At 40.9% G+C, this 27,713-nt stretch overlaps 2 protein-coding genes across 9 annotated transcripts; one reads left to right on the top strand and one right to left on the bottom strand.

Annotated features, from left to right (window-relative positions):
* The first annotated feature begins 1 nt into the window (after position 1).
* TDRKH (tudor and KH domain containing) lies at positions 2-22,309 on the top strand. 8 transcript variants are annotated; one of them, XM_044000736.1, is made up of 15 exons: positions 2-92; positions 1,119-1,234; positions 9,119-9,267; positions 11,479-11,585; positions 16,514-16,703; positions 17,766-17,905; positions 18,017-18,350; positions 19,248-19,411; positions 19,633-19,805; positions 20,065-20,129; positions 20,319-20,470; positions 20,665-20,772; positions 21,033-21,129; positions 21,317-21,410; positions 21,592-22,309. In XM_044000736.1, the coding sequence occupies exons 3-14, from the start codon at positions 9,120-9,122 to the stop codon at positions 21,370-21,372; spliced, it is 1,734 nt and encodes a 577-aa protein (XP_043856671.1). In that variant the 5' UTR covers positions 2-92; positions 1,119-1,234; position 9,119; the 3' UTR covers positions 21,373-21,410; positions 21,592-22,309. The 8 variants fall into 8 exon arrangements, 7 of the variants coding, with proteins under 7 accessions (XP_043856671.1, XP_043856672.1, XP_043856673.1 ...); XM_044000737.1 differs by lacking the exon at positions 2-92 and adding an exon at positions 102-120; XM_044000738.1 differs by lacking the exon at positions 2-92 and adding an exon at positions 175-193.
* A 2,260-nt stretch (positions 22,310-24,569) lies between these two features.
* Positions 24,570-27,086, bottom strand: OAZ3 (ornithine decarboxylase antizyme 3). The gene is given in 6 exon segments (XM_043963365.1): positions 24,570-24,712; positions 24,944-25,029; positions 25,560-25,735; positions 26,599-26,673; positions 26,675-26,735; positions 27,043-27,086. Coding segments are annotated over 6 exon segments (570 nt in total). The 5' UTR covers positions 27,072-27,086.
* Positions 27,087-27,713: the final 627 nt, after the last annotated feature.

Genomic DNA, 27,713 nt, shown 5'->3' with positions numbered 1-27,713 from the left:
GGCCGTCCCTCCCTAGCTTGCAGCTCCTATTGGCAGTCGCGGAGGACCGACTTTGAAACTCGTCCCCGTTATTGGGCACCCGCACGCGGCAGGTACGTCGTTCGCTGAGGAGCTCGCGGGGTGAGTGGCTTGGGAAGAACGTGGAGGGGGTCGGGGGTCGGGAGCAATGGAAGGGGAGCCGCCAGAGAGAACGGTGATTAGGGATTGGCTGGGGTGGATCACGTGGGCGACCGCTGATTGGCTGAAGCAAGGCCCGTAGCTCCCTTAGTCGGGGTGTGAGGAGACGGCCCCTGGGGAGCCGAGGGGACGACGGCTATTCTCAGAGGAGCGGTATAAGCCGGGGCCGGGGTCGGAAGAGGAAGTTTAGAGCTGGGTCCGAGGGCGTGTGAGAAGATGGAATGGAGATAGAAAGCACGAAGCAGCTGGAAAGAGGCCAAGAGTCTGGGGGCGGAGAGGATGGGGAGAGGGGACTTGAGGAAGATGGAGGCCCCGGGCCTTGTGGGGAGGGAGCTGAGGAGACAAGTTCAGAAGCATATTATAAGCCTCCTTTGAGGGGAAGTGAAAAGGAAGAGGCTTGTGCGGGGGCGGGGAGGCAGAAGGAAAGATAGGGGAAAGGGGGGGGGGAGTCAAGACTGGGTGAGTCCTGGGGAAATGGGGAAGGGGCCGAGGAGAGCCGCAGGGCTTGAGTTTTGGGGGAGGGGCAGGGGGATTGGCAGAGGAGGCCTGGGAATGAAGGGGGAGCTAAGAAAGGCAGAGGAGATGGGAGCGGGGAGGGGGCTGAGGAGAAGGAAGAGGAAAAGAAAAAGGTCGTGAGGGTAGGAAGGGGGGAATGCCAAGGTTGACGTTGGCTTGGGAGTGGAGAGAGGTTGGAGACAGGAAGGGTCTGAGGGGATTGGCGGTGGGGGTAGGTAAGGATGGAATGTGGGTCTCCGTCTTTGGTCGGGGTGTTAACCCAAAAGTAGTCAGGAAGCCACAGATATCTTAAGGACTGTTTTTATGTCCAGCTTAACTACAAGAATCATTGACTGCGATAGAGAAGAGCCTCTTCCCTCAGTATAATGTAGGACTTATCGATGCTGGGATAAATTGGAAAGTCTTAATCAGGGTTCTGTTCTTAGGATCTTAGATTTAGAGCTGGAAGGGACCGTAGAGCTTATCTGGTCCAAACCACTAATTCCGCACATGAGGAAACTGATCCCCAGAGTTGTTAAGTGATTTGCCCAAGATCACACAGGTAAGAACCCCACATTTGAACCTAGGTCTTTCAGCTCCATAGCCAGCATTTGACACATTGCTTCACATCACATCAGATAGCTGTCCCTTTGCCTTTCTTCAGGTCTTTTTTTTTCTTCTTCTTTAATTGCCCTTTTAATAGAATTATCATTTGCTGCCTAATTTTTGCCTGTATTACTTAATTCACTCATTTGATCCCTCTCTCTGACACCCTCCCAGTGCAGGTAGCATTATTTTGGAATTAGCTAAAAACTGACTTTGCTTTGAAACTGTTTTTAGTCCTTTCCCCTTTTTAATGAAGGGTTGGGGGTTTTCTCTTCAATTGGTTTTTACGTGTAAAAGGAGAAGACTCAGGATCTTTAGCCTCAAATGGATCTAAAAATGCTCTTATAGTCATGAGGAACACTAATTCTTCACTTGTTAAAACTCCTTTTGGAAGCAGTTATTTGACTTTATTTCATTGACTTATAAAAGGAAATTTGGTACAAAAATGTGCTAGTTAAAATTATCAACTTGTTTACAATGTAAATAAACACTTTTACATATCTGTTTAAGGTTTAAAAACATTTTCTTCGGATAGAGCCCTGGCCCTGGAGTCAGGAGTACCTGAGTTCAAATCTGGCCTCAGACACTTAATACTTAACTAGCTGTGTGACCCTGGGCAAGTCACTTAACCCCAATTGCCTCACTAAAAAAAACAAAACAAAACATTTTCTTCACATCAGCTCTGTGAAGTAAGCAAGTATCCTCATATTTTTCTGTCTGGATGTGAGATTTCATCATTAAGGAGTTCCTGATAAGAAAACAGCCTCTACCAATGTTGATTCAAAACTTGAAGTGTAAGAAAGTTGCCTAGGTCATTGAAAGGTTAATCGACTCCCTAGGGTCACACAGCTAGTATTTATCAGAACCAAAACTCTATTCTTCTGACTCAAAAGGCTTCCATTTATACACTAGCCCACAATGCCTTTCTATTCCCTTTGTACAGATGAGGAAACAAAGACTCAAAACAGGTAAGCAATTTGCCCAGGGTCACCGAGCTAGTGTCAGAGTCAGTTTCCGTCTGACTTCAAGGTTAACGCTTTAAACGTTTTTTTTTATTTGTTCACACTGCCCATATGCAAGGAGGAAAGTAATATTTAATTGGGGGGGGGTGTCAGAGTTATGACTGATGACAGTATTGCAAATTTTCCCATTTTGAGTAGTCTGAACTCTCAACTCTGACTTATTTTAGGTATGTAGTTTGGGTTCTTTTTGCATCTGCACTTCCTTTTCATATACTGTCATTTATCATTGCCAGAATTGGGTTCACAGATCTCAGATGTTGCATTTTCAAAGGAGGTTATGATCATCCTTGAGCAGAATTAACTGCTTTGAGTTGAAGTGTATGCTTACTCTGCATTCTGGTATCTTTGTAGAATGGTTAGAGATTCTGGCATTCTCTCTTTTCCATGCATTGCTTTCCCATTTCATTTGAAGTAATAAAATCAGGCAAGCAAGTATCTACCAGCAGTCATTTATCTCCATATCTTTTATTTTATCTTTCTCTTTTACACTATTTATCCAGTGGTGTTCATGACCAATTTAGCAAGAAACAAGCATGGTATACATATTCTCTTACTATACACACATTTTTTATAAAGAAGGCAACTAAAAATTTTAATTAGCCTAGGTTTTGATTTTGTAATTCCTGAGATTATTTAAATTTAGTCTTTGGTACAGATGGGCTTGTCGTATAAATACATTCATATCAGCAAATGTTGATACTTCCCAAATGGTGTCTTCTGATCTGAGAAAGATTAAATGGTACCCTGCCCTTGAATTATTGGCTTTATGGTGCTCATCTATAATTACTTGAAACCTCCTTTGCCACATCTGCCTTCCCTTTTTCAAATTGCTTTGATTTCCTCAAGTTTAGAATGCGTTCTTTCTATATAGGCCCAAATATCAGTGGAAATAAAACTATTTGCATTGCTGCAATCATGATCTTATTGAAAACAATGAGACTAGTTAATATCTTGTGTATTCTGTCTTCCCTCTGTTTGGAAGGGGGAGCATTTTGAGTCTTAGGTGCCACTTCTTCCATGAAAACTTCTGGGATCCCTCTCATTCCATTCTGATCTCTCTAACATGTTCATCATAGATTTACTTATGTCTTATCCCCTTTATTAGATTATAAGATTCCTGAGGGTAAGAACTTTATTAATCTAGTGTTTGGTAGAGTTCCATGTATGTAACAGAAACTTAATTTTGGGTTTGGTTTTTTGGGTTTGGTTTTTTTTTTTGCGGGGCAATGGGGGTTAAGTGACTTGCCCAGGGTCACACAGCTAGTAAGTGTCAAGTGTCTGAGGCTGGATTTGAACTCAGGTCCTCCTGAATTCAGGGCCGGTGCTTTATCTACTGCCCACCTAGCTGCCCCCAGAAACTTAATTTTAATTGAATGCTAAAGTCAGATTTAGCTTCTACGTCCCCTTTTTTCATACATTTTGATAGGAATAGGAAATGAGAAGGCTGACCACCAAAAAAAGATATTTGGAAGCTCAGATACTTTTCTGAAAATACTTTTTGGTGCTCTCAATTCAAATTTTTGTGGGGGGGGGCGGCGCAGGGCAATGAGGGTTAAGTGACTTGCCCAGGGTCACACAACTAGTAAGTGCCAAGTGTCTGAGGCCGCATTTGAACTCAGGTCCTCCTGAATCTGGGGCTGGTGTTTTATCTACTCTACCACCTAGCTGCCCCCTCTCAATTCAATTTTTTTTTTTTAGTGAGGCAATTGGGGTTAAGCGACTTGCCCAGGGTGACACTGCTAGTAAGTGTTAAGTGTCTGAGGCCGGTCAATTCAATTTTAAAAACACTTATTAAACACCCAACTATATGTCCATTACTGTGCTAGATACTGACATTGGATATTAAGTTACAAAAATGCCAAACCCCTTGTAACTTAACTTCATCTTCATAACCTCTATACAGTACCAGAGTATTAGATGGGAATTTGGTTGTATACTGGACCTTTGGCTTAGGTCCAGATGTTTTCTGATGAGAGGAGTGCATTCCTTTCTGGACCGCCTGAGATAGATGATTGTGTAATTGGCCCTTAGAACTGGTTTGTTCTTCCTTGGTCAGCTAGTATTTATGAAGCACCTACTATGTGCTCAGGCACTGTACTAAGCATTGGGAATACAAAGCAAGGCATAACATAGTCCCTCCTCTCAAGGAGCTCACATTTTAATGGGGGAGACGACTTGCAAATTGTACAAACAAGATATATTGAGCAAAGTAGCCAGTTATGTAAAAACCCACAACCATGAATTTTAGATTGCAACCAAAAGAGGATTGGCATTCAGAGCAAACTGTTGCTAGGCTGCTGGTTGAGCTAGTGCTTGTACATATGGTAGATTGCTTGCTTTAAATTTTAGAGTTGGAGGCAGAGAAGAGAAAGGGGAGGAGGAGAGACAGTTCACACAGAAGATATAGCATTTGTTGTTTAAAGTACAAAACTAATAAAGAAATCTTGGCATATACTGTTCCAAGCTACTGCTTTGACTAAGCATTTAGAATCTATGGATAAAGCCATTTTAACTGGTTCAGTGTTATATACATTAATATAATAGAGGAACTTTGAGCTCTGAAGATTCTATGCAAAAACTTACAAAGTACTCAGAGGTTAAGAAAAATAACATGTCCAACATAAATAATATTTACACTGTGTAAATGGCTGTTTATGATGTAGATATGTTGAGACTTCTTCAAAGAAAATCTTTCTCTCTTAGGAAGGAGTTGGAGTTTGTTTTTTTGTTTGTTTGGAGATTTTTGCCTTTAGTTTCTCCAGTGTCAGTTACTGTTATTTAAATAAGACCTCAAAATTAAAATCAGTCAGCACTTTATGTTTTAAAGAAAAGTCTACCTGGCTTCACTGGGAGGGATCTGAAAAGTTTTTTATCTTCAAAGAAAAACCGACTTTTATATATGGTAAATTGAGGCAAAATTTTGTAATCATAAAATTATATACACACGAATCTCAATCCAGTCAAGGTCTCCTTGCCAAAGACAATTTACTAAAAATTACTTGGTTCCTAAGAGGTAAGAGTGAGCTTGCTAATTTTGTTTTGTTTTTTGCAGGGCAATGAGGGCTAAATGACTTACCCAAGGTCACACAGCTATAGGTGTCAAGTGTCTAAGGCCGGATTTGAACTCTGGTCCACCTGAATCCAGGGCCATTGCTTTTTCCACTGCGCCACCTAGCTGCCCTGAGCTTGCTAATTTACAATAGGAAAAATAGATAGTAGTAAAGGTTTGGGGTATTTTTTGGTGGGGAGGGAGAAGTGGGAGCCAGGCTGGACAAGAGTATAATGTTACTGTTACACACTACAGTTTAGCCATGTCTTCAATGAATTGTCAAAAACATGGCAGCCTACATTTTAATTGTAAATTAAGAGTTAGGGCGAGATGCTTATTCCAAAGAGCAGAAGTGGAAAACATCTAGTCAGAGAATCATATATCTGGAGCTGAAAGGATAATCAGAAGTTGGGTAGTCCATCCCCCTCATTTTATAGATCAGGAAACTGAAGCCCAGACTGGCTTAGGGTCACTTAGACAGAACTGGATTGAGGACTTGAACCCACGTCTTGCAACTCCAGTGCCTTATCTGGTCTTCCAGATTTAATTCTGTCTTCTTGGTTGTTGTAGTGGCAGTACAGCTGCTCTTGTATCTGAAACAGGAATTCTGTATTCTTTTTCAGAGAAGAGCCCATTTAAAACTAACGTTTTGGGACAGCTTGGTGGCACAGTGGATAAAGCATTGGCCCTGGATTTAGGAGGACCTGAGTGCAAATGAGGCCTCAGACCCTTGAAACTCACTAGCTGTGTGTCACTTAAGTAACCCTCATTACCCCACCAATAAATAAATAAATAAATGAAACTAACATTTTATTTCGAGTAGATTTTTTTCATATATTTTTCTAGCATCACTAGAACTGAAAAAGATTTATTTTGCCAATTATCATTTAAATCGCATTTTCGCACCAGTAGTCATATGAACTAAAGGGTTTTTTTCCTATACCTGAGCAAACCCAATGGGAAAACACCTTTTGATTTGTTGGTAACAGGAAATCACAACTGTAGCCTGCAGCAGCCTCACAAAGCTGCCTGAATTGGTAGAAGGCTTTTCGGTTGACTAATTTAGATTGTCTTAACTATTCAAGTTAATGGAACACCCGTGAATGTAATCTTCCTAACAGAAACATGAAACCATATGACATGTAGAGCCCCTTCCCTCTCTCCCTTTTACTTGCCTCTCCAAGAAGAAAAAAGGTATAGCTTTTTTTTTTTTTAAGTGAGACAGTTGGGGGTTAAGTGACTTGCCCAGGGTCACACAGCTAATAAGTGTTAAGTGTTTGAGGCTGGATTTGAGCTCAGGTACTCCTGACTCCAAGGCTGGTGCTCTATCTACTGTGCCACCTAGATGCACACACACACACACACACACACACATGCTTTTTTTTTTTTTTAAGAAAAAAAAGCTTTTTAGTTTTTGTGAATATATAACAAATTCTTCTGGACTGGTCTTCTCCAGGCTACCCCTACTCCTACTACCTTGGTTCATTTAAGCAGTAAAGCTATATACTGTTAAAATAACCTAACTGGACTTTCTTCTTCCAATTCAATTTTACAAACATTTATTACATTCCTACTATGTTACCAGGCACTGAGGACACAAATGGAAATGAAGCAGTCCTTCCCCTCAAGAAATGTACAGTGTGTGTGTGTGTGTGTGTATACACACATGTGTACATACACACCTCTACTATTAGTGGATCAGGAAAGGCTTTTGTGTAGGAGGTGGCATTTGAGCTGGTCCTTGAAGAATTAGAGATTTCAAGAGGCACAGATGAGAAAGGCATACATTACTGGCCAGAAGGTTGGGGTAGGGGGAATGCAGCTGACAAGACACCCATATGGGAAATGGCATGTTATATATAAGAAACCGCAAGTGGACTAGTTGGGCTGAAATGTAGAGTGCACAGAAGGGAATAAAATGATCATCCTGGGAAAATAAATTGAAATCTGGTTGTCACTATGGTAGCTTCTTGGACGATGGATAGGCAAGGGGAGTTTCAGAAGTCAGGGACACCAGTTGGGTGCTGTTGGAGTAGTCCAGGTAAGAAGTGATGAGGGCCTGAACTATTTGGTTCAAGAGTAGAGAGAAAGCGACAGATCTGAAGTGTTCTAGAGTGAGATTCAACAAAACTTGGCAACTTAATGGATGTGGGTTGAAAAAAGGAAGGGAACAGGTATTTGTTTTGTTTTGGTTTTTTGGTTTTTTTTAGTGAGGCAATTGGAGTTAAGTGACTTGCCCAGAGTCACACAGCTAGTAAGTGTTAAGTGTCTGAGGTCGGATTTGAACTCAGGTACTCCTGACTCCAGGGCTGGTGCTCTATCCACTGCGCCACCTAGCTGCCCCGGAACAGGTATTTTTATATAGCACCTACCATGTGCCAGGCACTGTTCTAAGCACTTTATAGATATCTCATTTGATCCTTATAACAAACCTGGAAGGTAAATGCTATTATTCCCATTTATACTTGAAGAAACTGAGGCTGACAGGTTAAGTTATTTGTGGCCAGTGTCACATAACTAATAAGTGCCTGAGCCAAGATTTGAACTTGGATCTTCCTGACTCCAGGCCCCATTGCACCACCAGCTGCCACTAAGAAAAGGAAAAACTCCAATGTGATTCTGAGATTGCAAAGTTGAGTGGCTGGAGGAGTGGTGTTCTTGATAGAAATAGGGAAAATGGCATAGGTTTAGGAGAAAAGATGAATTCAGGGTAGTGATGTCTTGTAGGCAGTTGGAAACATTGTTTTGAGAGTTATCTGCAAAGAGGTGATAGTTGAAATGGTGGGAGCTGATGGAATCGCCAAGAGAAAGTATAGAGAGAGACAAGAGGAGAGAGCCCCAAGGTATACCAACATGTAAGGGTTAGGACATAGATGTTGATCTTGTCATGAAACTGAGAAGAATTAGGCAGATAAGAGAACCCCCTCAGGGAGAAAATAACCAGAAGCTAGAAGTAGTCATTTCAAATACTACAAAGACTTTAGGAAGAAGGACTGAGAAAAAGGTCATTTGATTTAATAACTGAAAGATTTTTGACCTGGGAGAGAACTGTTCTAGTTGAATAGTAAAGTCTGCAGTATATCAAATTTTACTGTCCAGTCTATTCTATATACTGATGCAGAGCGGTTTTCCTAACTCCTGATGTCAGCACAGTATAGTTGAAAAAGCCCTGGACTTGAAGCCAAGACCTGAGTTTGAATCCCATCTCAGACACAACCAATTGTATGATCCTGGGGCAAGTCACTTAACCTTTCTTAGCTTCAATTTCCTCCTCCATAAAATGAGGATAATATCCGTAGCACTTAATTTACAGAGCTGTGAAATTCAAATAAGAATCAATTGTAGATGTAACACACTTTGCAAACTTCATAAATATTATTGTCATCCTGATACTCTCTTATTCAAAAACCTGTTTTGGGTTTACTACTACTACAAATGAAACTCCTCAGCATGACTTTCAAAGGCCTCCACAATCTGATCCCATCCTACTTTCCAGCTTTAACTCCTGTTACTTTTGTTTTTATCATCTAACTCCAGCCACACTGGTTTGTTCATTGTTTCTAAATCTCATGAGTTTGAATGTGTATTTTTCTAGGGTTAGGCCGTAAAAAGACAAATTAAATTTCTTTTTATTTGTGGCCTTCAGTTGCTTATCCAGTGAGTGAGGTTTCTCACCTTGAAGTTGGTGCTAGGAATGTGGGCAAAAGTGTTGGTAGCCATACGTGAGTTTTGGTTGAAAGCTTCCTTTGTTTCCCCTCCCGTGTGTCAGAATGCAGGTTAGAACTCCAGAGAAAATGTCTACTGAATGGTCCTCTTGGACAAACCTTTCAACCATTCAGAAAATAGCACTGGGACTTGGAATTCCAGCCAGCCTGACTGTTGCTTATATTCTCTACCGAAGATATAGAGAAAGCCGAGGTATGTGTTTTTGTGTATGTGCATATAGATTATGGAAAGTTTTAGAAATTGATATACTTCATTAACCTGAAGTAAAAAATATTAAACCTTTTAGACTTGATAATTTATTGTATTACAACTAGAACAACATAAGGAGTCTTTGCCAACTGGCTGCACTTCCAGGAGTACAGATTCTTTTTGTTCCTTTTAGTTACCCCAACTCTGCCACTAGCAGCTAGTCTGTAGACTGAGATACCAACTCATCTGTCTTTTTCCAAGAGCCTTATCGATCTAAGTAGGGCACCAGCATTAAAATTGTAGTGGGTTCTTTTTTTAAAAGATATCTTTTGGGGGGCATCCACCAGCCCTGGATTCAGGAGGACCCGAGTTCAAATGTGGCCTCAGACACTTGACGTTTACTAGTTGTGTGACCCTGGGCAAGTCACTTAACCCTCATTGCCTTGCCAAAAAAAAATTATTTTTTTTTCACATGACCATAATTTCCCCCATTATACTCCCCCACCCACCCACCCACTAGCCCCCCTTTTTTTCTTTTTCTTTTTCTTTTTCTTTTTTTTTTTTTTTTTGGTGAGGCAATGAGGGTTAAATGACTTGCCCAGGGTCACACAGCTAGTAAGTGCCAAGTGTCTGAGGCCGGATTTGAACTCAGGTCCTCCTAAGTCCAGGACTGGTGCTTTATCCACTGCGCCACCTAGCTGCCCCCCTCTTTTTGTCTTAAAAATATCATGTTAGGGGGCAGCTAGATGGCACAGTGGTTAAAGCGCTGGCCCTGGAGTCAGGAGGGCCTGAGTTCAAATCCGGCCTCAGACACTTGACACTTACTAGCTGTGTGACCCTGGGCAAGTCACTTAACCCCCATTGCCCTGTCAAAAAAAAAAAAGACAAAAAGAGGGAGGGGACCAGCATAACTGCTCAATCCTTGAAAAAATCTGAAAATATGTGCAGTGTACAATACTCCTCATAGCTATTCTTTCAAGTCATGTTTGTTCTTTGTAATTTTGCAATATTCATTCTTGAATTTTTGTGGTTCTTTCCATTTATATTGTTTCCTTGGCTCTGCTTACTTCATGCTGCCTCAATTCATGTAGATCTTTCCACACTTTTCTGTATTCATCATACACATAATTTCTTACAGCACAGCAAATATTCCGTTACATTTATATACCACAATTTGTTTAGCCATTCCCCAATTGGTAAGTATGTAATTTGTTTTGAATTCTTTGCTACCACAAAAAAATGCTACTATAAATATTTTGGTGTATGTGTAGACTTTATTATTCATGACCTCCTTGGGATATAAGCCTAGTATTAGAATCTCTGAGTCAAAGGTTATGGATATTTTTTATCACTTTACTTGCATACTCCAAAATTGTTTTCTAAAATAGTTGTACTGATTCATAGTTCTACCAGTAATGTACTAGGGTGCTCATCTTCCTACAACAACTCCAAGATTAAGTATTCCCATCTTTTTTCATCTTTGCCAGTATACTGCTTAGAAGCTAAAACCTAATGGTTGTTTTGATTTGTATCTCTTATTATTAGTGATTTGGAACATTCTTTTGTGTGATAGTTAATACTTTGCAATTCTTCTTTTGAGATATGTTTGTTTATATCCTTTGACCACTTATATTTTGGGGAATGGCTTTTAGTCTTATATCTGTTAATATGTACTTGTAAATATAAATGGCCTATTCTTTTTATATGTACCCTCCTATTCATCCGTGAGGAGAGATTGGGGTCTCTTCTCATTCATGCTCTCCTCACTTAATAACCTGTGTTTCAGGGTGTTAATGGATTGTAAACATTTGGTGGGATAAACTCTGAATGGGAACAGAAAATGCAGTCGAGTTTGGATTCCTTCTAGTTCACTGTCTTCTAGGATTTTCTCCTGGTAACACTGGAGACAGTTTGGAATTAGAAGCCCCTTTAAAGCTCAGCATACTTTCCCTGTAGGACTAAAGAGCTTTTTGTGCTTTAGTATCTGTGAAGCAGCATTCTGCAGAGCTATTCTGTCTGCCAGCCATATCTTCTATAATCTATAAATTCCCATTCAGATAGCACCTTCTTTTGTTGCTGTTATTGGGTTTCTTTACCCATTTTCTCCCTTGGCTCCTCTTGTTTTTGACAGTCAGGTTTTTGAGGTAGAAGTCAGGGAGCAGGGGTATTATATTAGCCTTTGGCATTAAGACTTATCTGATGGTCATTTTATAGAAGAACGACTGACATTCGTTGGGGAAGATGATATTGAGGTGGAGATGCGGGTCCCCCAGGAGGCTGTGAAACTGATTATTGGCCGACAAGGAGCCAATATTAAACAGGTAAGGATGTTTGCTTTTGTGGGTATTTTGTAGATTTCCCCACCCACCCAAAAAAACCCAAACTGCATGCACATGCATAAAATAAATTGCTTTTAGAGAAAAGCACCTTTGGCGAGCTAAGTTGCTCCCCTTAGATATGACAGATGGCTTTCAATCTAGCCATTATTTCATTATATAAGGCTCTTGACATTCAAGAAATGGACGACTCAGTTACTCAGAAATTTACTTTGTAGATAATTTACCATAAATAAAAAGTTTCATACTGGATGATTTTTTCTGCAACCCAGCATATATCTTACAATCACCTTCTTCTTTTCTCATTTAGAAAATTAAGAAAGCAATTTACTATCTCCCTAATCCAGGTAATAATTAGGAAAACAAAACTGCTTCACAAATGGGGGGAAAAAATTGGTGTAGTAAGTTTCTTTGATGAAGATTTCAGGTTTTTCCAATTAAATGTAAAAAAATTTTAACATTCATTTTTCTTTTTTTTTTTAAATAAAAGTATTTTTTATTATTTTCCAGTTACATGTAGAGATAGCTTTCAGCATTTGTTTACATAAGATTTCCAATTTTTCTCCCTCTCGCCCTTCCCTCCCACCCTCCCCCAGACAGCAGGCAATCCAATATATGTTATATATATTTAACATTCATTTTTCAAAATTTTGATTTCCAAATTCTTTCTCCCTCCCTCTTCTCCCCCCTAAATGAGAAGGCAAGCAATCTGATATAGGTTATACATGCTCAGACATGCAAAAAACATTTCTATATTAGTCATATTGTAAAAGAAAACACAGACCTCCCCCCCCCCCCCAAATTTTTTTTTTTAATGTATGCTTTGATCTACATTCAGACTCCATCAGTTCTTTCTTGGAAAGTGGATAGCATTTTTCATCATGGGTCCTTCAGAATTATCATGGATAATTATATTGCTGAGAATAACTAAGTCATTCACAACTGATCATCATACTATAGTGCTGTTACTCACTTCACTTTGCATCAGTTCATGTTAGTCTTTCCAGGTTTTTCTGAGAGTATCCTGCTCGTTATTTCTTTTTTTTTTTTTTTAATGTTTATTTTATGGTGTTTTTATTTTATTTTATTTTATTTTTTTTTAGTGAGGCAATTGGGGTTACCTGACTTGCCCAGGGTCACACAGCTAGTAAGTATTAAGTGTCTGAGGCAGGATTTGAACTCAGGTCCTCCTGACTCCAGGGTCGGTGCTCTATCCACTGTGCCACCTAGCTACCCCGCTCATCATTTCTTATGGCACAATGTAGTACTCTATCACAATCATACACCACAACTTATTCAGCCATTCCTCAGTTGAAAAGTATACCCTCAATTTTTAGTTCTTTGCTACCACAAAAAAGAGCTACTATAAATATTTTTGTACATATAGATCCTTTTTTAAATCTCTTTGGGATACAGACCTAGTAGTGGTATTTCTGGGTCAAAGGATATGCACAGCAAAGCCTTTTGGTTATAGTTCCAAATTGCTCTCCAGAAGAATCAGTTTACAACTCTACCAACAGTGCTTTAAAAATGTCCCAGTTTTCCCATATCCCCCACAACATTTATCATTTTCCTTTTCTGCCATATTAGTCAATCTGATATGTGTGAGTTGGTACTTCAGGGTTGTTTTAATTTGCATTTCTCTAATCAATGGTGATTTAGTACATTTTTCTCATAAGATTATAGATAGCTTTGATTTCTTCATCTAAAAACTGCCTGTTCATATCCTGTTCATATCCTTTGACTGTCAATTAGGGGAATGACTTGTGATTCTTACAAAATTGACTCAGTTCTTTATATATTTGAGAAATAAAGCCTTTATTAGAAAAACTTGCTATAATTTTCTCCCCAGTTTTCTGCTTTCCTTCTAATCTTGGCTGCATTGGTTTTGTTTGTGTAAAACCTTTTTTTTTTTTTTTAAAGTTTATACAGCATCCTCATCATTCATCACTTAGTTGTGAATGATGCTCCTTTGCTAAACTTTTTGTTTTGTTTTGGTTTGGTTTTTTGTTTTGTTTTGGTATTTTCGAGGCAATGAGGATTAAGTGACTTGCCCAGGGTCACACAGCTAGGAAGTGTCTGAGGCTGGATTTGAACTCAGGTCCTCCTGAATCCAGGGCCGGTGCTTTATCCACTGAACCACCTAGCTGCCCCTGTGTAAAACCTTTTTAATTAATGTAAACAAAGTTATCCATTTTATATCTTATAATGTTCTCTGTGTCTTGTTTGATCATAAATTCTTCCCTTAACTAACATACCTGACAGGTAATATTCCATGCTCCCCCTAATTTGCTTATCAACCTTTATGTCTAAATCATCAGCCCATTTTGATCTTATCTTCATATATGGTATGAAATGTTGGTCTATACCTAGTTTCTGCCAAACTGCTTTCCAGTTTTCCCAGAAATTTTTGTCAAATAGTGAATTCTTGTCCCAAATGCTGGGTTCTTTGGGTTTATCAAATACTAGATTACCATGGTCTTTTACTGCTGTGTATTGTGTACCTAATCTCTTCCACTCATCTACCACTCTATTTCTTAGCCAGTACCAGATTCTTGATCTTTTGTTCTTCCAGATGAATTTTGTATTGTATTTTTCTAGTTCTATAAAATAATATTTGGTAGTTTGGTACGAGACTGAATAAATTAATTTAGATAGAATTGTTATTTTTATTATATTGACTTGACCTGTTTATGAGCAATTAATGTATTTCCAGTTGTTAAGATCTGATTTTATTTGCGTGAAGTGTTTTGTAATTGTGTTCATACAGTTCCTGGGTTTATGTTGTCAGGTAGACTCCCAAGTATTTTTTATTGTCTACAGTTATTTTAAGTGAAATCTTTCTATCTCTTGCTGCTAGATTTTGTTGATAATACATAGAAAAGCTGATGATTTGTGTGAAATTATAGCCTTCAACTTTGCTAAAGTTTTTAATTATTTCAACTATTTTTTTAGTCGATTCTCCAGGTGTACCATCCTATCATCTGCAAAGAGTGATAATTCTGTTTCTTCATTTCTTTTTCTTCTCTTTCTTCTATAGCTATCATTTCTAGTAAAATATTGAATAATAGTGATGATAATCAACATCCTTTCTTCACCCCTGAACTTATTGGAAAGATTTCTAGCTCATCTCCATTACATATAATGCTTTCTAATAGTTTAGATACATGCTACTTATAATTTTAGAAAGGTTTCATTTCCTAAGATACTTAAGGAATTGATTTGTGATAAGAATAATAAGCCATTTACCAGCTGACAAATGGTCAAAGGATATGAAGTTTTCAGGAGAAATCCTAGCCTGAAATAACCATATGAAAAAATGCTCTAAAACTCTAATTAGAAAAATACAACTTAAAACAACTCTGAGGTTTTACTTCATACTTATCAGATTGTCAGAGTTGACAAAAAATGGAAAACAGATGCTGGAGGGATTCTGGGGTAAATAGGTACATTAATGTACTGTTGGTAGAACTGTGAACTAATCTAATCCTGCTGAAAAACAGTTCAGAACTATGTCCAAAAGCTTTTAAACCATGCTTATTTCCTTTGACCCAGTGTATATCATTTAGGTGTATACCCCAATGAGAACAAAGAGAGGAAAAGGACTCTCATGTACAAAAATATTTATAGCAGCATTTCTTGTGGTGGCAAAAAAAATTGGAAACTGAGTGGGATACCTATCAATTGGAATGGCTGAACAAATTAAGATATAGGATTATGTTGTTATGTTATGCTGTAAGAAATAATAAAGGGATGATTCAGAGAAACTTGGCAAAGTTTGTGTGAACTGATGTAGTATAAAGTAAAAAAATAGTACAATTTATATAATAGCAACAATATTGTAAAGACTAACAACTCTGAAAAACTTCAGAACTCCTGTTGACTGATGACCAAACACTATTCCAGAGATCTAGTGATGAAACCATGCTGTTGTTGTTTGTCCTTCGTTTTCTCGAAGAGGACCATGACAGCAGGTGATGTTATGACTTGCACTGAGTTGTATTTATGTGAGAGAAGGGCTGTGCAAGGTCACCAACCTCACTCTGTCCTTGAGGGCCTTCTGTATCCAATGGCAAGATATATATCAGGACAACTGGAGATGGCTCCAGATGTTTAAAGCAATTGGGGTTAAGTGATTTCCCCAGGGTCACACAGCTAGTAAGTGTCTGAGGTGAGATTTGAACTCAGGTCCTGCTGACTCCAAAGCCAGTGCTCTACACTCTGTCACCTAGCTGCCCTGATGAAACATGCTACCTACCTCCTGATAGAGAGATGAAGGACTAAAGTACAGATTGAGACTTTTTTTTTCCTGACCAGTGTTGGGAATATGTTTTGTTCAACTATAGATGTTTGTAATAGTTTTGTGGGGGTTGGGGAAAGTGGAAAGAAGACAGACCTGAAAATAAAATAAAATAGACTTTTTTTAAAGAAAGAAAAGAATCTGCTTTAAAGTTTAAAAAAGTATTACAAACCTGAATAGTTTTTTAAAAGTTGACTTTTTAAAATTGTTCTTTGCCATCATTCATTTATTGCTTATCAGTGCAAGTAAAGTAAGGAGCAATTGAGTTTCCAGTTAGCCAGATCAGGGAGTTCACTAGAGAGCCATTGTGTCTCCTTCTATCTCTCTAAAGCACCCATAGTTTGGTTTAAAGAATCAGTAACCAGATCTCATGAATCCTTTTATTTTAATAAAAAGAATTTTTTTCAGTTAACCAAAATAGATTTTCCTCTTCTTCCCATGCCTTGTTTTAAAAAGAGAGAGAGAGAAACCAAAACCCTTGTAACAAATATGCATAGTCAACCAAAACAAATTCCCATCCTGATCATGTATAAACAACTATGTCTATGGGGTCTCTTCCTAAGCCCGACCACGTACATATACTTTCCCTCTCCTTCCCCTGTCCTCTTTGCAGTTGAGGAAGCAGACTGGTGCTCGTATTGATGTGGACACAGAAGATGTAGGTGAGGAGCGGGTGCTGCTCATCAGTGGCTTTCCTGTCCAGGTTTGCAAAGCCAAAGCAGCAATCCACCAGATCCTGACGGAGAACACCCCAGTGTATGAACAGCTTTCAGTACCTCAGAGATCTGTGGGCAGAATTATAGGTACTGTTGTCTCCCTCTAATTTAGCTTCCTCTTTTCTGTATCTTGCATCTTCATATCATCTTCTTAGGTGTTTTTCTTGGTTAGTATCATCTTCATAAGGGAAGATATTCAAAAGATGTTAAGCTTAAACAGTTTATCTCAAATATGATCCCAAAATACAAAATGAATTAAAAAAGGATTTAGAGAAATTCGTGGGTGGTAGATTCAAAAAGGATTTTTTAAAAAGTAAGACTGCTCATGGTATATCCTTAACTTTTGAAGGCAGTAGAATACATACTTTCTTCCCATACATAAAGTATTGTCCCTTTGTGCTACTCTAAGAGAGATCTTAAAATTTAATAGAACTTAATAATATTCATATTGCTTTTGATAAGCTAATTTTCTTTGTATCTCATAACTCCTCTGTTTAAGTAGGTAGGGCAAGTACTATCCCTGGGTTACAGATGAGCAAACAAACTCAACACTGACATCTTCCAAGGTCATAAAAGTTATGAGTCCCCCACAGCAAGGACTAGAACCGACTTCTTCTCATTAACTTGTTAAGTGTTCTTTCTCCCCCGCCCCCTTTTTTTTGATGGGGGGGCAGGGCAGTAAGGGTTAAGTGACTTGCCCAGGGTCACACAGCTGGTATAAGTGTCAAGTGTCTGTGGCTGGATTTGAACTCAGGTCCTCCTGAATCCAGGGCTGGTGCTTTATCCACTGCGCCACCTAGCTGCCCCCAAGTGCTCTTTCTATTATCTTACTCTATTGTAGTGTGCTGGCTTATTTTAGGACTGAAGAGTGTAGCCTCCCTGAATGGTTTAGGAAAATAGAGATATTTGGAGTGAAGGAATTGAATTGACCTAAAGTTTTTAAATTAAAAGAAAAACCAAACATTCCTTACCTAGTGGCTATATTGGCAGGAAAGAATTCAGAAATGATTAGTTCCATAAGAAGCATTTATTAAGAACCTGGTGCTTGGCTCAGTTTGGAAATGAAAATTCTTATTTCTGCTGACTTTTCTATTTGCTGTGGAGTATAAGGAGATGAGCAGAGGAATTTGTATATGTATCTTTCTGCAGGGAGAGGTGGGGAGACCATTCGTGCCATCTGCAAAAGCTCTGGGGCCAAAATCACCTGTGACAAGGAATCAGAAGGGACATTGCTACTAACACGCCTCATAAAGATCTCAGGAACCCAGAAGGAAGTGGCAGCGGCCAAGGTGGGTATGGAATAGAGCTGGGTATATACATCTGAATGAGAAGAGCACCTTCCTTCCTGCCCTCATTACTTGAGGATCTGAGCTGATTATTCCTTCTCTTTTTCTGGCAAGCATCTTATCCTAGAAAAAGTTTCTGAAGATGAAGAGCTCCGGAAGAGGATTGCTCATTCAGCAGAATCCAGAGTACAGCGCAAGCAGCCCATCAGTGTCAAGAGAGAAGAAGTGGTAGGGCCCAGGGGAGCTGGGGAGCCAGCCTTTCCTAAGGACATGAGCATCAGCAAGAAGCTGGCCCCCACAATGGCTTCTGCTCCTAGCCGAGGAGGAGGAGATACAGCTGGGCTGAGACCAGAGCGGGTAGAATATTCCCATGAACGAAAGTTTAGTGAGAACAGCTACCAGGAGAACGTGGGAGCCCAGGCCAGTCCAGAGATGCCAAAGTTTGAAAGTATGTTATCTCCAATGACAGCTTGATTGTCAATGCTAACCAATGGGGGAAGACTCACATGGATAGTTAAAAGTTACAGATAACCAAAAGTACTTTATATTTGTCTTGGGAATGAACCACAATTCTTTGAAAATAGCAAATTGCTAAGCTAATAATATTTGCTCATAATTATTCCAGCAGTCCATTTCCAAAGTACAAAGTGATGGCGAGAAAAGGAACCTCAAAAATCTTTTGCTGGAAGCCTAGCTGTCCAGGGTTAAAGATTTTCCTCAGATAAGCCAGCAACTAATTAAAGATCTTTTCTACCTTGGCTTTATATAGTTTTCATCAAAACACTTCTCAGTATGAGGTGTGAATGAATACAAAGGAAAGCAATTGTTTTTCTTATGTGGTTTGTGGAATACATCTTGTTACTTTGTAGTCATATATCATATGGCTTTACAACATCCCTACAAAGGAAGATCTTAGGGTCTGGAAACTTTTTCTTCCACAAATTGTGGGAGAGAGTGGTAAATGGGGAGGGAGCCCAGGGTTCATATTGGGAATCTGAGTCTAGGGCAGACAATAGAATACAAATCTCTTGCTACCCAGTGCCTCCTTTGCTCAGTCTTATGTCATATCCATCTGGTGGGAGTTCTGACAATCTCCAAAGGAGACCAACATTAGAAGCGTTGTAAAATGTGACCGGATCTGAATTATGTCATGGCCATGGTCATGTCTTAATGGGAAAGGAACAAGAGAAGTATAAACATCCTCATTCAGTATTTCTCTCTTCAGTGAATCATTCTGTTTTGTTCCTGAGTATTTTGAAAGCTGAAAGCTACCACTCCCCATTCCCTCATCTAGCCAGGGATGGTTTTGTCATAGCCACCAACCTCAACCCCACAATGTGTTCAGTCCCCAGCCCTGACTTCAGTTTCCATGCTGACGAGTATCTAGAAGTCTATGTGTCTGCCTCTGAAAACCCCAACCATTTCTGGATCCAGATTATTGGCTCCCGCAGCTTACAGCTGGACAAGCTGGTCAACGAGATGACCCAGTACTATGAGAACAGTCAGTCAGTGAGTTACCATATGGACCAGGGGTGGTGGGGATAATAGGGCTTGAGAGAAAGGAGTATCTCCCACCTTTCCCTTTCCGTGTATTTTCTTCCTTTCCCTTTGGAAACCAGTTTTCTATGGCTCAAATGGCCATTTGTTCTCCTTTATCATCTTTTCTTATCTGACTTATTTATTTGTCATTGCACCCTCCCCCCTTCCCTACCTCCAACTTGGACGTGTAGCCTGAAGATCTGACTGTGCACGTGGGTGACATTGTAGCAGCTCCTTTACCTACAGATGGACCCTGGTATCGGGCCCGGGTCCTGGGTACCCTTGAGAATGGGAACTTGGATCTCTACTTTGTTGACTTTGGAGATAATGGGGAGAGCCCACTCAAGGACTTGAGAGCTATCAGGTCAGTTCAAAGCCAGTCATATTTGGATGTATAGTGAGAGGTCACATTCAAATCTTAGTTCCAATTAATTCATCCCTGTCAGGTAGAGAGATTGTGGAGAGCTCATTAATCAGGAGATTTAGGATGAAAACATTTTAAGGAGAATACATTAGATTTGCCCATATATTATGTGTAGTTGAAAAACAGGAAGACTAGATTAGAGGATCCTTCTTGTCATAAGACTCTTCTTAACTATTTTTTTTTTCTTTTTTAACTTCAGGAGTGACTTCCTAAGCCTCCCATTCCAAGCAATAGAATGTAGTCTAGCAAGGATTGTTCCCTCAGGTAAGGTAGCCATGTGGTTTGTTCTCAGGGTAGAATGACTCACACATTAACACACTTGAAAAATTCATATGTTATCCGGCTATTTGACAGAAGAACTACCAGGAGCTCTGACCACTTTTGTAAAGAAGATAGGCAATCTCCTGATTGCATTCCAGTTGTTAGCACTAACTCCCTTGCCTGTTTCACCAGGTGAGCAGTGGGAAGAGGAAGCCCTAGATGAATTTGATCGCCTCACTCATTGTGCAGAGTGGAAACCTCTGGTGGCCAAGATCTCCAGCTATGTGCAAACAGGGATTTCTACTTGGCCAGAAATCCACCTTTATGACACAAGCAATGGCCAGGTGAGGTCTCAAGGATCATTGGATTACCTTGGTGAGGCACAGAGCTCAGTAACCCTGTCCCTTAGGCTTTAGACTTTTTGGGTTACTCCTCATTTCCCCAAATTCCTCATCTCAGCCTTTCTCCCTTTTTTTCATGACTAGCATAGGAAAAAAAAGTCATCTTTCATAATCCCTTCTTGTTTTTCCTCCTCCAGAATCTTGATATCGGGCTAGAACTAGTGCGCCAGGGTTATGCAGTTGAACTCCCCCAAGATGTGGGAGAAGGAGATGTTGCTGTCCCTGAGATGCTGCAGGATATATTGGTGGGTGAGCTCCAGTGGTTGTATAGGGCAATGCCCCTGGGGGAGCCCAGTTCATAGCCTGGGGTTCTGCCCCAGGCCCCTAGTAGCATAGAACTTTCTTTGGGGCTGAGATGACTTCATCAGCTGACAAAAGGTGCTTTCGTTTACTCTCCAGAGCCAAGTCCAGCTGCTTCCACAGATTTCTGTAGTTCATATTTAATATTGTTGGTGCAGTGGTGTTTCCTTCTGTCTTCTTCACTTTTCTGTAACTCCCTCCTCAGGCCACAGAGACAGATGCCTCTCTAGATAGCCTGTTGTCTGAGGCCAAGAAGAGCCCTGGGGAGACACCACACACTCTCTCATGCCTCAGCTTATCAGGTAACTGACAATATTTCTTACCCTACCTCCTAAAACTCCTTGGTTGCTGCTGCCTTTCTCTGATCCAAACTAGGGGATTGAATTGGAAAAGTTGAATGAGGTCCTGGATCTGGCCATCCCCATACTTTGGGAACAGCCTGTTAAAGTTTGGTATTGTCTAATTCTTCCCCTGCCTGTCTTTGCTTAGAAGCTGCCTCAGTTTCTGGTGATGATGGTGTCCTTGCAGAAGATGACTTACTCTGATGTCTGTGCTCTGGCTGGCTCAGCCACCTGCCTGCTTTGTGAGTGGGGCTCTGATTTGTGTCTTATGGAGCAGGAAAACGGTGAGGGGTGAGGATGGGGAGTTGCTACATTCTCTCTTCCTTCTCCCTGATCCTAATGTTCCTTTTCTGTGACTATTATTCTCCAAGCTTGACTTGCTCTCAGATATTGACCCTTTCTCATATTTGTGTCCATGCTTAGGAAGTGGCAAGGTATGGCATGGAGGCCTGTGGCTGGACAGAAAATCAAATTCCACAGAAGATACCCCAACATTTCCTCCTTTGTGGACTGCCTGTTAATTGGCCTGCTGTGAACCAAATACAGCTGCTTCTACTAGCAGAATGAAGCACTTTTCAGAAAAAGACTATATATGTGTGTGCATGTGTTTGTGTATCAGGCGCTGCCTTAGAAGGGGTTCCCTTAGCACTGCCCACAGACACAAGCAATAAAAGCACTGTCCTATGATGCCGGGTATTTGGTTGGAACTGGGAGGGAAAACATTGGTTAGGGTTCTATTAGTTGAGAGTAGGGATTATTCAGAAGTCTACTTCATTTAAAATTTTTAAGTTGTGAATTGAAGAAGTTCTGAACCCCCCACAGGTTTTTACAACTGTGGATGAAGAGACACCCTGGGTATAAGGTTAACAGGATTGAATCAATAGCCCAAGGAAATAAGCTGGTAATACTCCCTGCCAGCTTCAGGTGATGCCATTATTATTTAAGGCAAGATTTTTGAGAGTTGTCTCCCTCTTGAACCTAGGCTGTGGTACCAGCAGGAAAACAGTGAGGGCTCAGGAAATGTTATAAAATGCAATGCCTTAGGTAGGTGCAATGGCCTATATGTATGTAAAGAGAGAGAGAACTCTGTAAGCCACATAGGGAAATCATTATTAAAATAAAGTTCTGTTTTTTAAATGACCCCAAAAGCTGCCAATTGAATTGACAATAGGCAGAGTCCTGTAGATGTAAGGAGAGGCTGGAGGACCAAGTTCTGTCTTGATACCTTAATTTCATATGGGTTAATGTAGTATTGAAAAGACACTGAGAGGGGCAGCTAGGTGGTGCAGTGGATAGAGCACTGGGCCTGGAGTCAGGAGTACCTGGGTTCAAATCCGGCCTCAGACACTTAACACTTACTAGCTGTGTGACCCTGGGCAAGTCACTTAACCCCAATTGCCTCACTTAAAAAAAAAAAAAAGAAAAGAAACTGAGAATAATAATTTCGGAATAACAATAACAATTTCGGAACAGTGAGTAAAACAGCGTTTGGTGGTAGGCAGAGCCTGGAATTGGAGACCTGGAGACCTGAAGTTCTGGTTCCCTATCTGCTTACTGTGACCTCAGGCAATAATAGTGCACATTGACTTAGGGCTTTCTGGTTTGACAAAGCCATTTGTTCTCTGGGCCTCCATTTCTCTATCTGTCAAGTATGAGTGACATTAGGAAGATCCAGGTGATGAAATAGATGAAAGAATACATGTACATAAATGCAGGATGGTGATTTTTTTTTTTTTTTTGATGGGAGGATGCAGGGCAATGAGGGTTAAGTGACTTGCCCACCAGGGTCACACAACCAGTAAGTGTCAAATGTCTGAGGCCGCATTTGAACTCGGGTCCTCCTGAATCCAGGGCCAGTGCTTTATCCACTGTGCCACCTAGCTGCCTGGGATGGTGATTTTTAATAGAAATGAGCAGTGATTTCATTTATTTGTTGTTTTACAACAAAGGTTCTTAACTCTTTTTTGTGTCACAGACCCCTTCTCGGAATATTTGTAATGCATAAAATAACATTGGGTGACAAAGGAAGCCAATTACATTGCAATACAGTTTTCAAAATACTTTTTTCTTAAAGTTCACAGACCCCAGAGGTTAAGAGCCCCTGTATTAGGAAGAAACTAAGATAGGAACAATTTAGCCAACATTTTTAGCTTTTAAGAATACCTTGAGTAGTGTCCTAGATGAAGAAGGCTGTTATTGGGCAAATCCTGTCTCTTTTTCCATGTCCACAATAAGTTTTTATTGCCTCAGAAAATTCCAGTACTGACTTGTCAGAAGAAATGGGGTCTGACACAGGGGAACCAGTAGGTCAATGAAACCACTTTTACTTTTCCCCTTTAGTAAAACAACTACAATTTAGTTTGCCTCAGCTTCCTTGAGTGAAAAATGGGATAATAGCACCTTTACAGGGTGGTTGTGAGGATCAAATGGGGTAGTTACAAAATTCTTAGCACAGTCCTGGTCCATAGTGTGCACTAGAGAAATGCTTATTCTCATCCCTTCCTCATCTCTGCAAAAATGATTATCGTCTTCACGTCGCCCATCTCCAGATTCCCCTTTGCTTCCTATTGCTAATGGAGTTTTAAAGGGGCAGAACCAATAGATCATTGCTGTGAGCTAAAAATCCCTCAATAGTTGGGCTTCTGCTGAGACTATTGGTGATGGAGGGAGAGAAGTCAGCTTTTAGTGGCAAGCTAATTGCCTTGGAGCAATATCATTCACATGATGTGCAGTGGATAGACAAAGGGGAGAGTGCTAGTTTGTAATAGCTCACATTTACATGGCACTTTAAAGATTGCAATACATTTTGCATCCTTTGCACCAACCCTTCAAGGCAGGTGGTGGTACTGTCCCCACTTTATGGATAAGAAAACACTCAGGTTGTGCTATGCCCTTGTCACACAGGTGCTTATGGCTGATAAAATCCAGGTCCTTCCTGATTCCAGGTACTGCAATAGCTCTCTATCACTAGACCAGAGGTGTCATACATATGGCCCACACTCACAAGTGAGGCCTGAATCAGATTAAAATGTAATTGGGAAATATTTAGCCAAATTAGAAAATAGGATAAAAAATAATCTTACTTATTAAAACTAAGTATGTGGCCCACAGGGATCCTTATGTGCAAATTCATGACCCAGGTTCTATTTGAGTTTGGCACCACCATCCTAGACCATTTTGCCTCAGGATCAAATGTGTGCGGTCTGGTGCTGTTATTCTGTTACTCTCTAAGACAACGACCAAGAATTGATGATTCTACTACCCTTTATTCCTGGGTTGGGAGGAGGTGCCCTGAATAATCACATCCTAAAAACCTAGGACTCTGGATCCCACTGTGCCTGGGGCCTGAGCCACATTATTAAAGCTTCAGCCCTCCCACTTGAGTGGGAGTATGGCTGGATTCAGGAAGGCTTACTAGGTAACTGGCCACAATCCCTTTCAAGGGGGTATACCATAAAGATGACATTGTCCCAGGGTGGGAGGGCGGGGTGGTCAGGTCTAACCACCTCAAAGCCCATGTAGCTGAAGGCCCGAAGCAAGGCACCTATGAGGGAGGAGAAAGCAAGTTACCAGAAAATCCCTTTGGAGCTCACCAAGTTCCTTATCCCTCCATCTCCCCCAACTCCCCTGAAATGTGGATAGAAAACACCCAGTAAGGATTACTTCCCAAGCCCATGTTTTCAACAGTGCAGAGGAAGAGGAACAGCAGTGAGAGCTTCCATCAACACTAAGGCCAGGGTATAAAGTGGACAGGGCAGCTTCCCAACCTCAGTACCTCGGTCATTCCTAGCGTTGTGGAAGTTCACAAACACAGAGTCCACATCTGTTTTCTCCTCCACATACTCCAGTGTCGCTGTCAAACTGGGAGCCAGAGAAAGAGACAAGCTACTGAGCATAACTAAGTTATGACAGAGGTGACGGCCTATTTAGAGGATTACTCAAATTCATCAGTCCCTAATCCTCTTGACCTAGACCTGGGGAACAAGTTTCCTAAATTGGTATTGTAAATATTCCTCTGAGGTCTGCAGCTATTATTAGGCTTATCCAGAGGAAAAAGCCAAGGACTCTTCCTACCACAGGAAAAATATTATGCATCCATACCAATGACTAGAATTTCAAGAACCCTGAGGGCCCCATGTCCTTGCACACCTTGTGATGTTTAAGCCCCTCTCCAAGATGAGAAGTCTTCCATGGAACACAGTCTAAAAACTTGATGGGCTCCGTTTGTGTGCCATTTTACCTATTATATCTTCGTGGTCATTTAACCCCAAAATGTACCTTGGGCTTCCATATCTAAAGCGTCATTGTTTCTGGGACAGCTGGCTACTACTCCCTGGCTATCCAATTAGAGTAATAATACAACTTGGGATAATGAAGGATTTTGCTCTCACCTCTCCCGATTGCCTTGGTCCAGGGCCCGGTAGGGGATGTCCAGGAAGAGCCGGTGGTCACAGAGGAGGCCGTGCCAGTGGACAGAAGCCTGAGGGGTGAGGCGGAAGTGAAAATCTAACTGTACTGGGTCCTGGTGGAGCAGGGAGTCATTAGCTAGCACCGTTAGGTTCCCAGCCTGTAAAGAAGAAAAATGGCCAAGGTTAGAAAAGGCTTTAATTTACTGGATACTGCTACTAACTAAACTTGCTTCCCCATCCCCCACCCCAAACCTTCAGAATCTTAGTTTGGGAGGTGAGGTGAGTTTATCTAATTATTGGAGATTCCATAGCATCCCTTAACTCCAGAGCCTGACAACACTCGAAGCATATTATCTAGAGAGCATATTGTCTAACCTCAATTTATCATTACTTTACCCTCTTTCCTCTATAGGTCTTACACTTAGAGGAGAATGAATATACTTATCATCCTTCCCTGTAGAGTTTAGAAACTTGAAGACTTTATTCCATCTTTTGTTTTACCATCATTTCAACTGGAAAAAACATTTTCCCAAGGCAACAATATTGTCCTTTTTTAAAGGCAGTTATGCCAAATTCTTTCCAGCCCACTGCCTCCTCTGCTAATTCTTTCATCTTTTAGGTTTGTTCTATCCCTTCCTTCTCTCTTATGAGTAAGAAAACCAAAACTGGGCATGTCAAACTAAAAATGTACTTAAGGTGGGGAGGGGCAGCTAGGTGGTGCCATGATTAAAGCACCAGCCCTGGATTCAGGAGGACCTGAGTTCAAATCCTGCCTCAGACACTTGACACTTGCTACCTGTGTGGCCCTGGGCAAGTCACTTAACCCTCATTGCCCTGCAAAAAAATAATTATGCTCCTCCAGGGATCCACCTTTTCAATTGTAAAATGAGCTTCAAGTAAATCTCTAAATTCACTTACAACTCTAAAATTATAACCATTTCTCCTTCAATTGTCTATTTCCCTAGGATGTCACTGTGCAGAGCAAGGACTGGGGTGGGGCCCCTGCTTCAACCCCACTTACCGAGTAGAGCTCTTTGAGCTGCTCGTGGTCTCCCTGCTCAGTGCCTCTGCCCACCTGGAGGCCTGCTAGGGACTCAGGAGCACTGGAGGCAGCACCGAGGTCGGAGTGTCAGGTTATCCCTCTCAGTTACAATGAAGCTGGTGAAGAAGGAGGGGCCTAAATTAGAAGCTCATCTGTGTATGGTGGGGAAGGATTGGAGCATTGGACCCGCTCGTGCCATCTCTTTTCTTCAAATCATTCCATCAGTCCTCCCTCTGATCTCCTCTAATCCAGTATCATGATTACTGAGAGCTCTCCAGAGAAGAGGCATTCCAATCTCCCACCCTATTTCGGCATTTCCCCACTCTTTGCCAGTGGTTGAGTCATTTTGAAATTTGAAACATGGATGGAAGAATAGAGTTTAAAGGAGCAACTATAGCTAGGGAAGAGTTTAAAAGTACTCACCTTCTGAAACAAGGGTTACAAGGCAGCATCTTCTCCCGAACAGTGTACCGGTACTTGTAACAGTAATTAAAATAGGCAAAAGGAGAGCAGAGTGGGTACAAATAGTTCCGTGTTTTCCCTTTCTTGGTATAAGAAAGGGAATATACAGGAGGGCACAGCCTGTGACAAGGCAGTTTCTTAATTCAGTGCCACCCAGCGGCAAAGTGAGAGGAGGAGGGAGGAGCTGGGGACTTCTGCTCCCTACAACCATTGTGACCCGCTAGGCCAGAGACAGTCCCACTGTGACACGGACAGAAGCCCTGGCCCTAACCCATCTCAGGACCTCTTGTAGCTCTGCATCTACTTCACCCAGTGGTTCAAAGGGACCATTTTTCTCAGATGACACACAGACTTTCTAATGTTACCCTTTGAAAGTCATCCCATCCTCCCTCAAAGAGTAGTCCCTCTCCCCATTCTAGGTAGTGGTGCTTTGAGGGGAGAAAGGTTGAAAAGTACCCTCCACCGCAAAGCTAGAATCCAAGGGAAGAAGTGTCCTGGACACTTCTCTTCTCAACTGACGAAGTTACCAGTTTCTTCTTATTTGGCCCATAACCTAGCATTTGTTTATCTCTTTGCTTAATTCTTTTCTGCTATGCTGTATGAACTTGGCAGAATGGCAGCTCCTTCAACAA

Source organism: Dromiciops gliroides, chromosome 4 (assembly GCF_019393635.1).
Source record: "Dromiciops gliroides isolate mDroGli1 chromosome 4, mDroGli1.pri, whole genome shotgun sequence".
Classification (NCBI taxonomy): Eukaryota; Metazoa; Chordata; class Mammalia; order Microbiotheria; family Microbiotheriidae; genus Dromiciops; species Dromiciops gliroides.
Note: the sequence above shows the minus strand (reverse complement) of the source record. Positions and strands in the feature narration are given on the sequence as shown.

Coding starts and splice junctions, on each gene's coding strand:
- TDRKH (XM_044000736.1), top strand. CDS start 9,120: ATGCAGGTTAGAACTCCAGAGAAAATGTCTACTGAATGGTCCTCTTGG. Junction 9,268..11,478: donor AAGATATAGAGAAAGCCGAG/GTATGTGTTTTT, acceptor GTCATTTTATAG/AAGAACGACTGACATTCGTT. Junction 17,906..18,016: donor AGGAAGTGGCAGCGGCCAAG/GTGGGTATGGAA, acceptor TTTTCTGGCAAG/CATCTTATCCTAGAAAAAGT.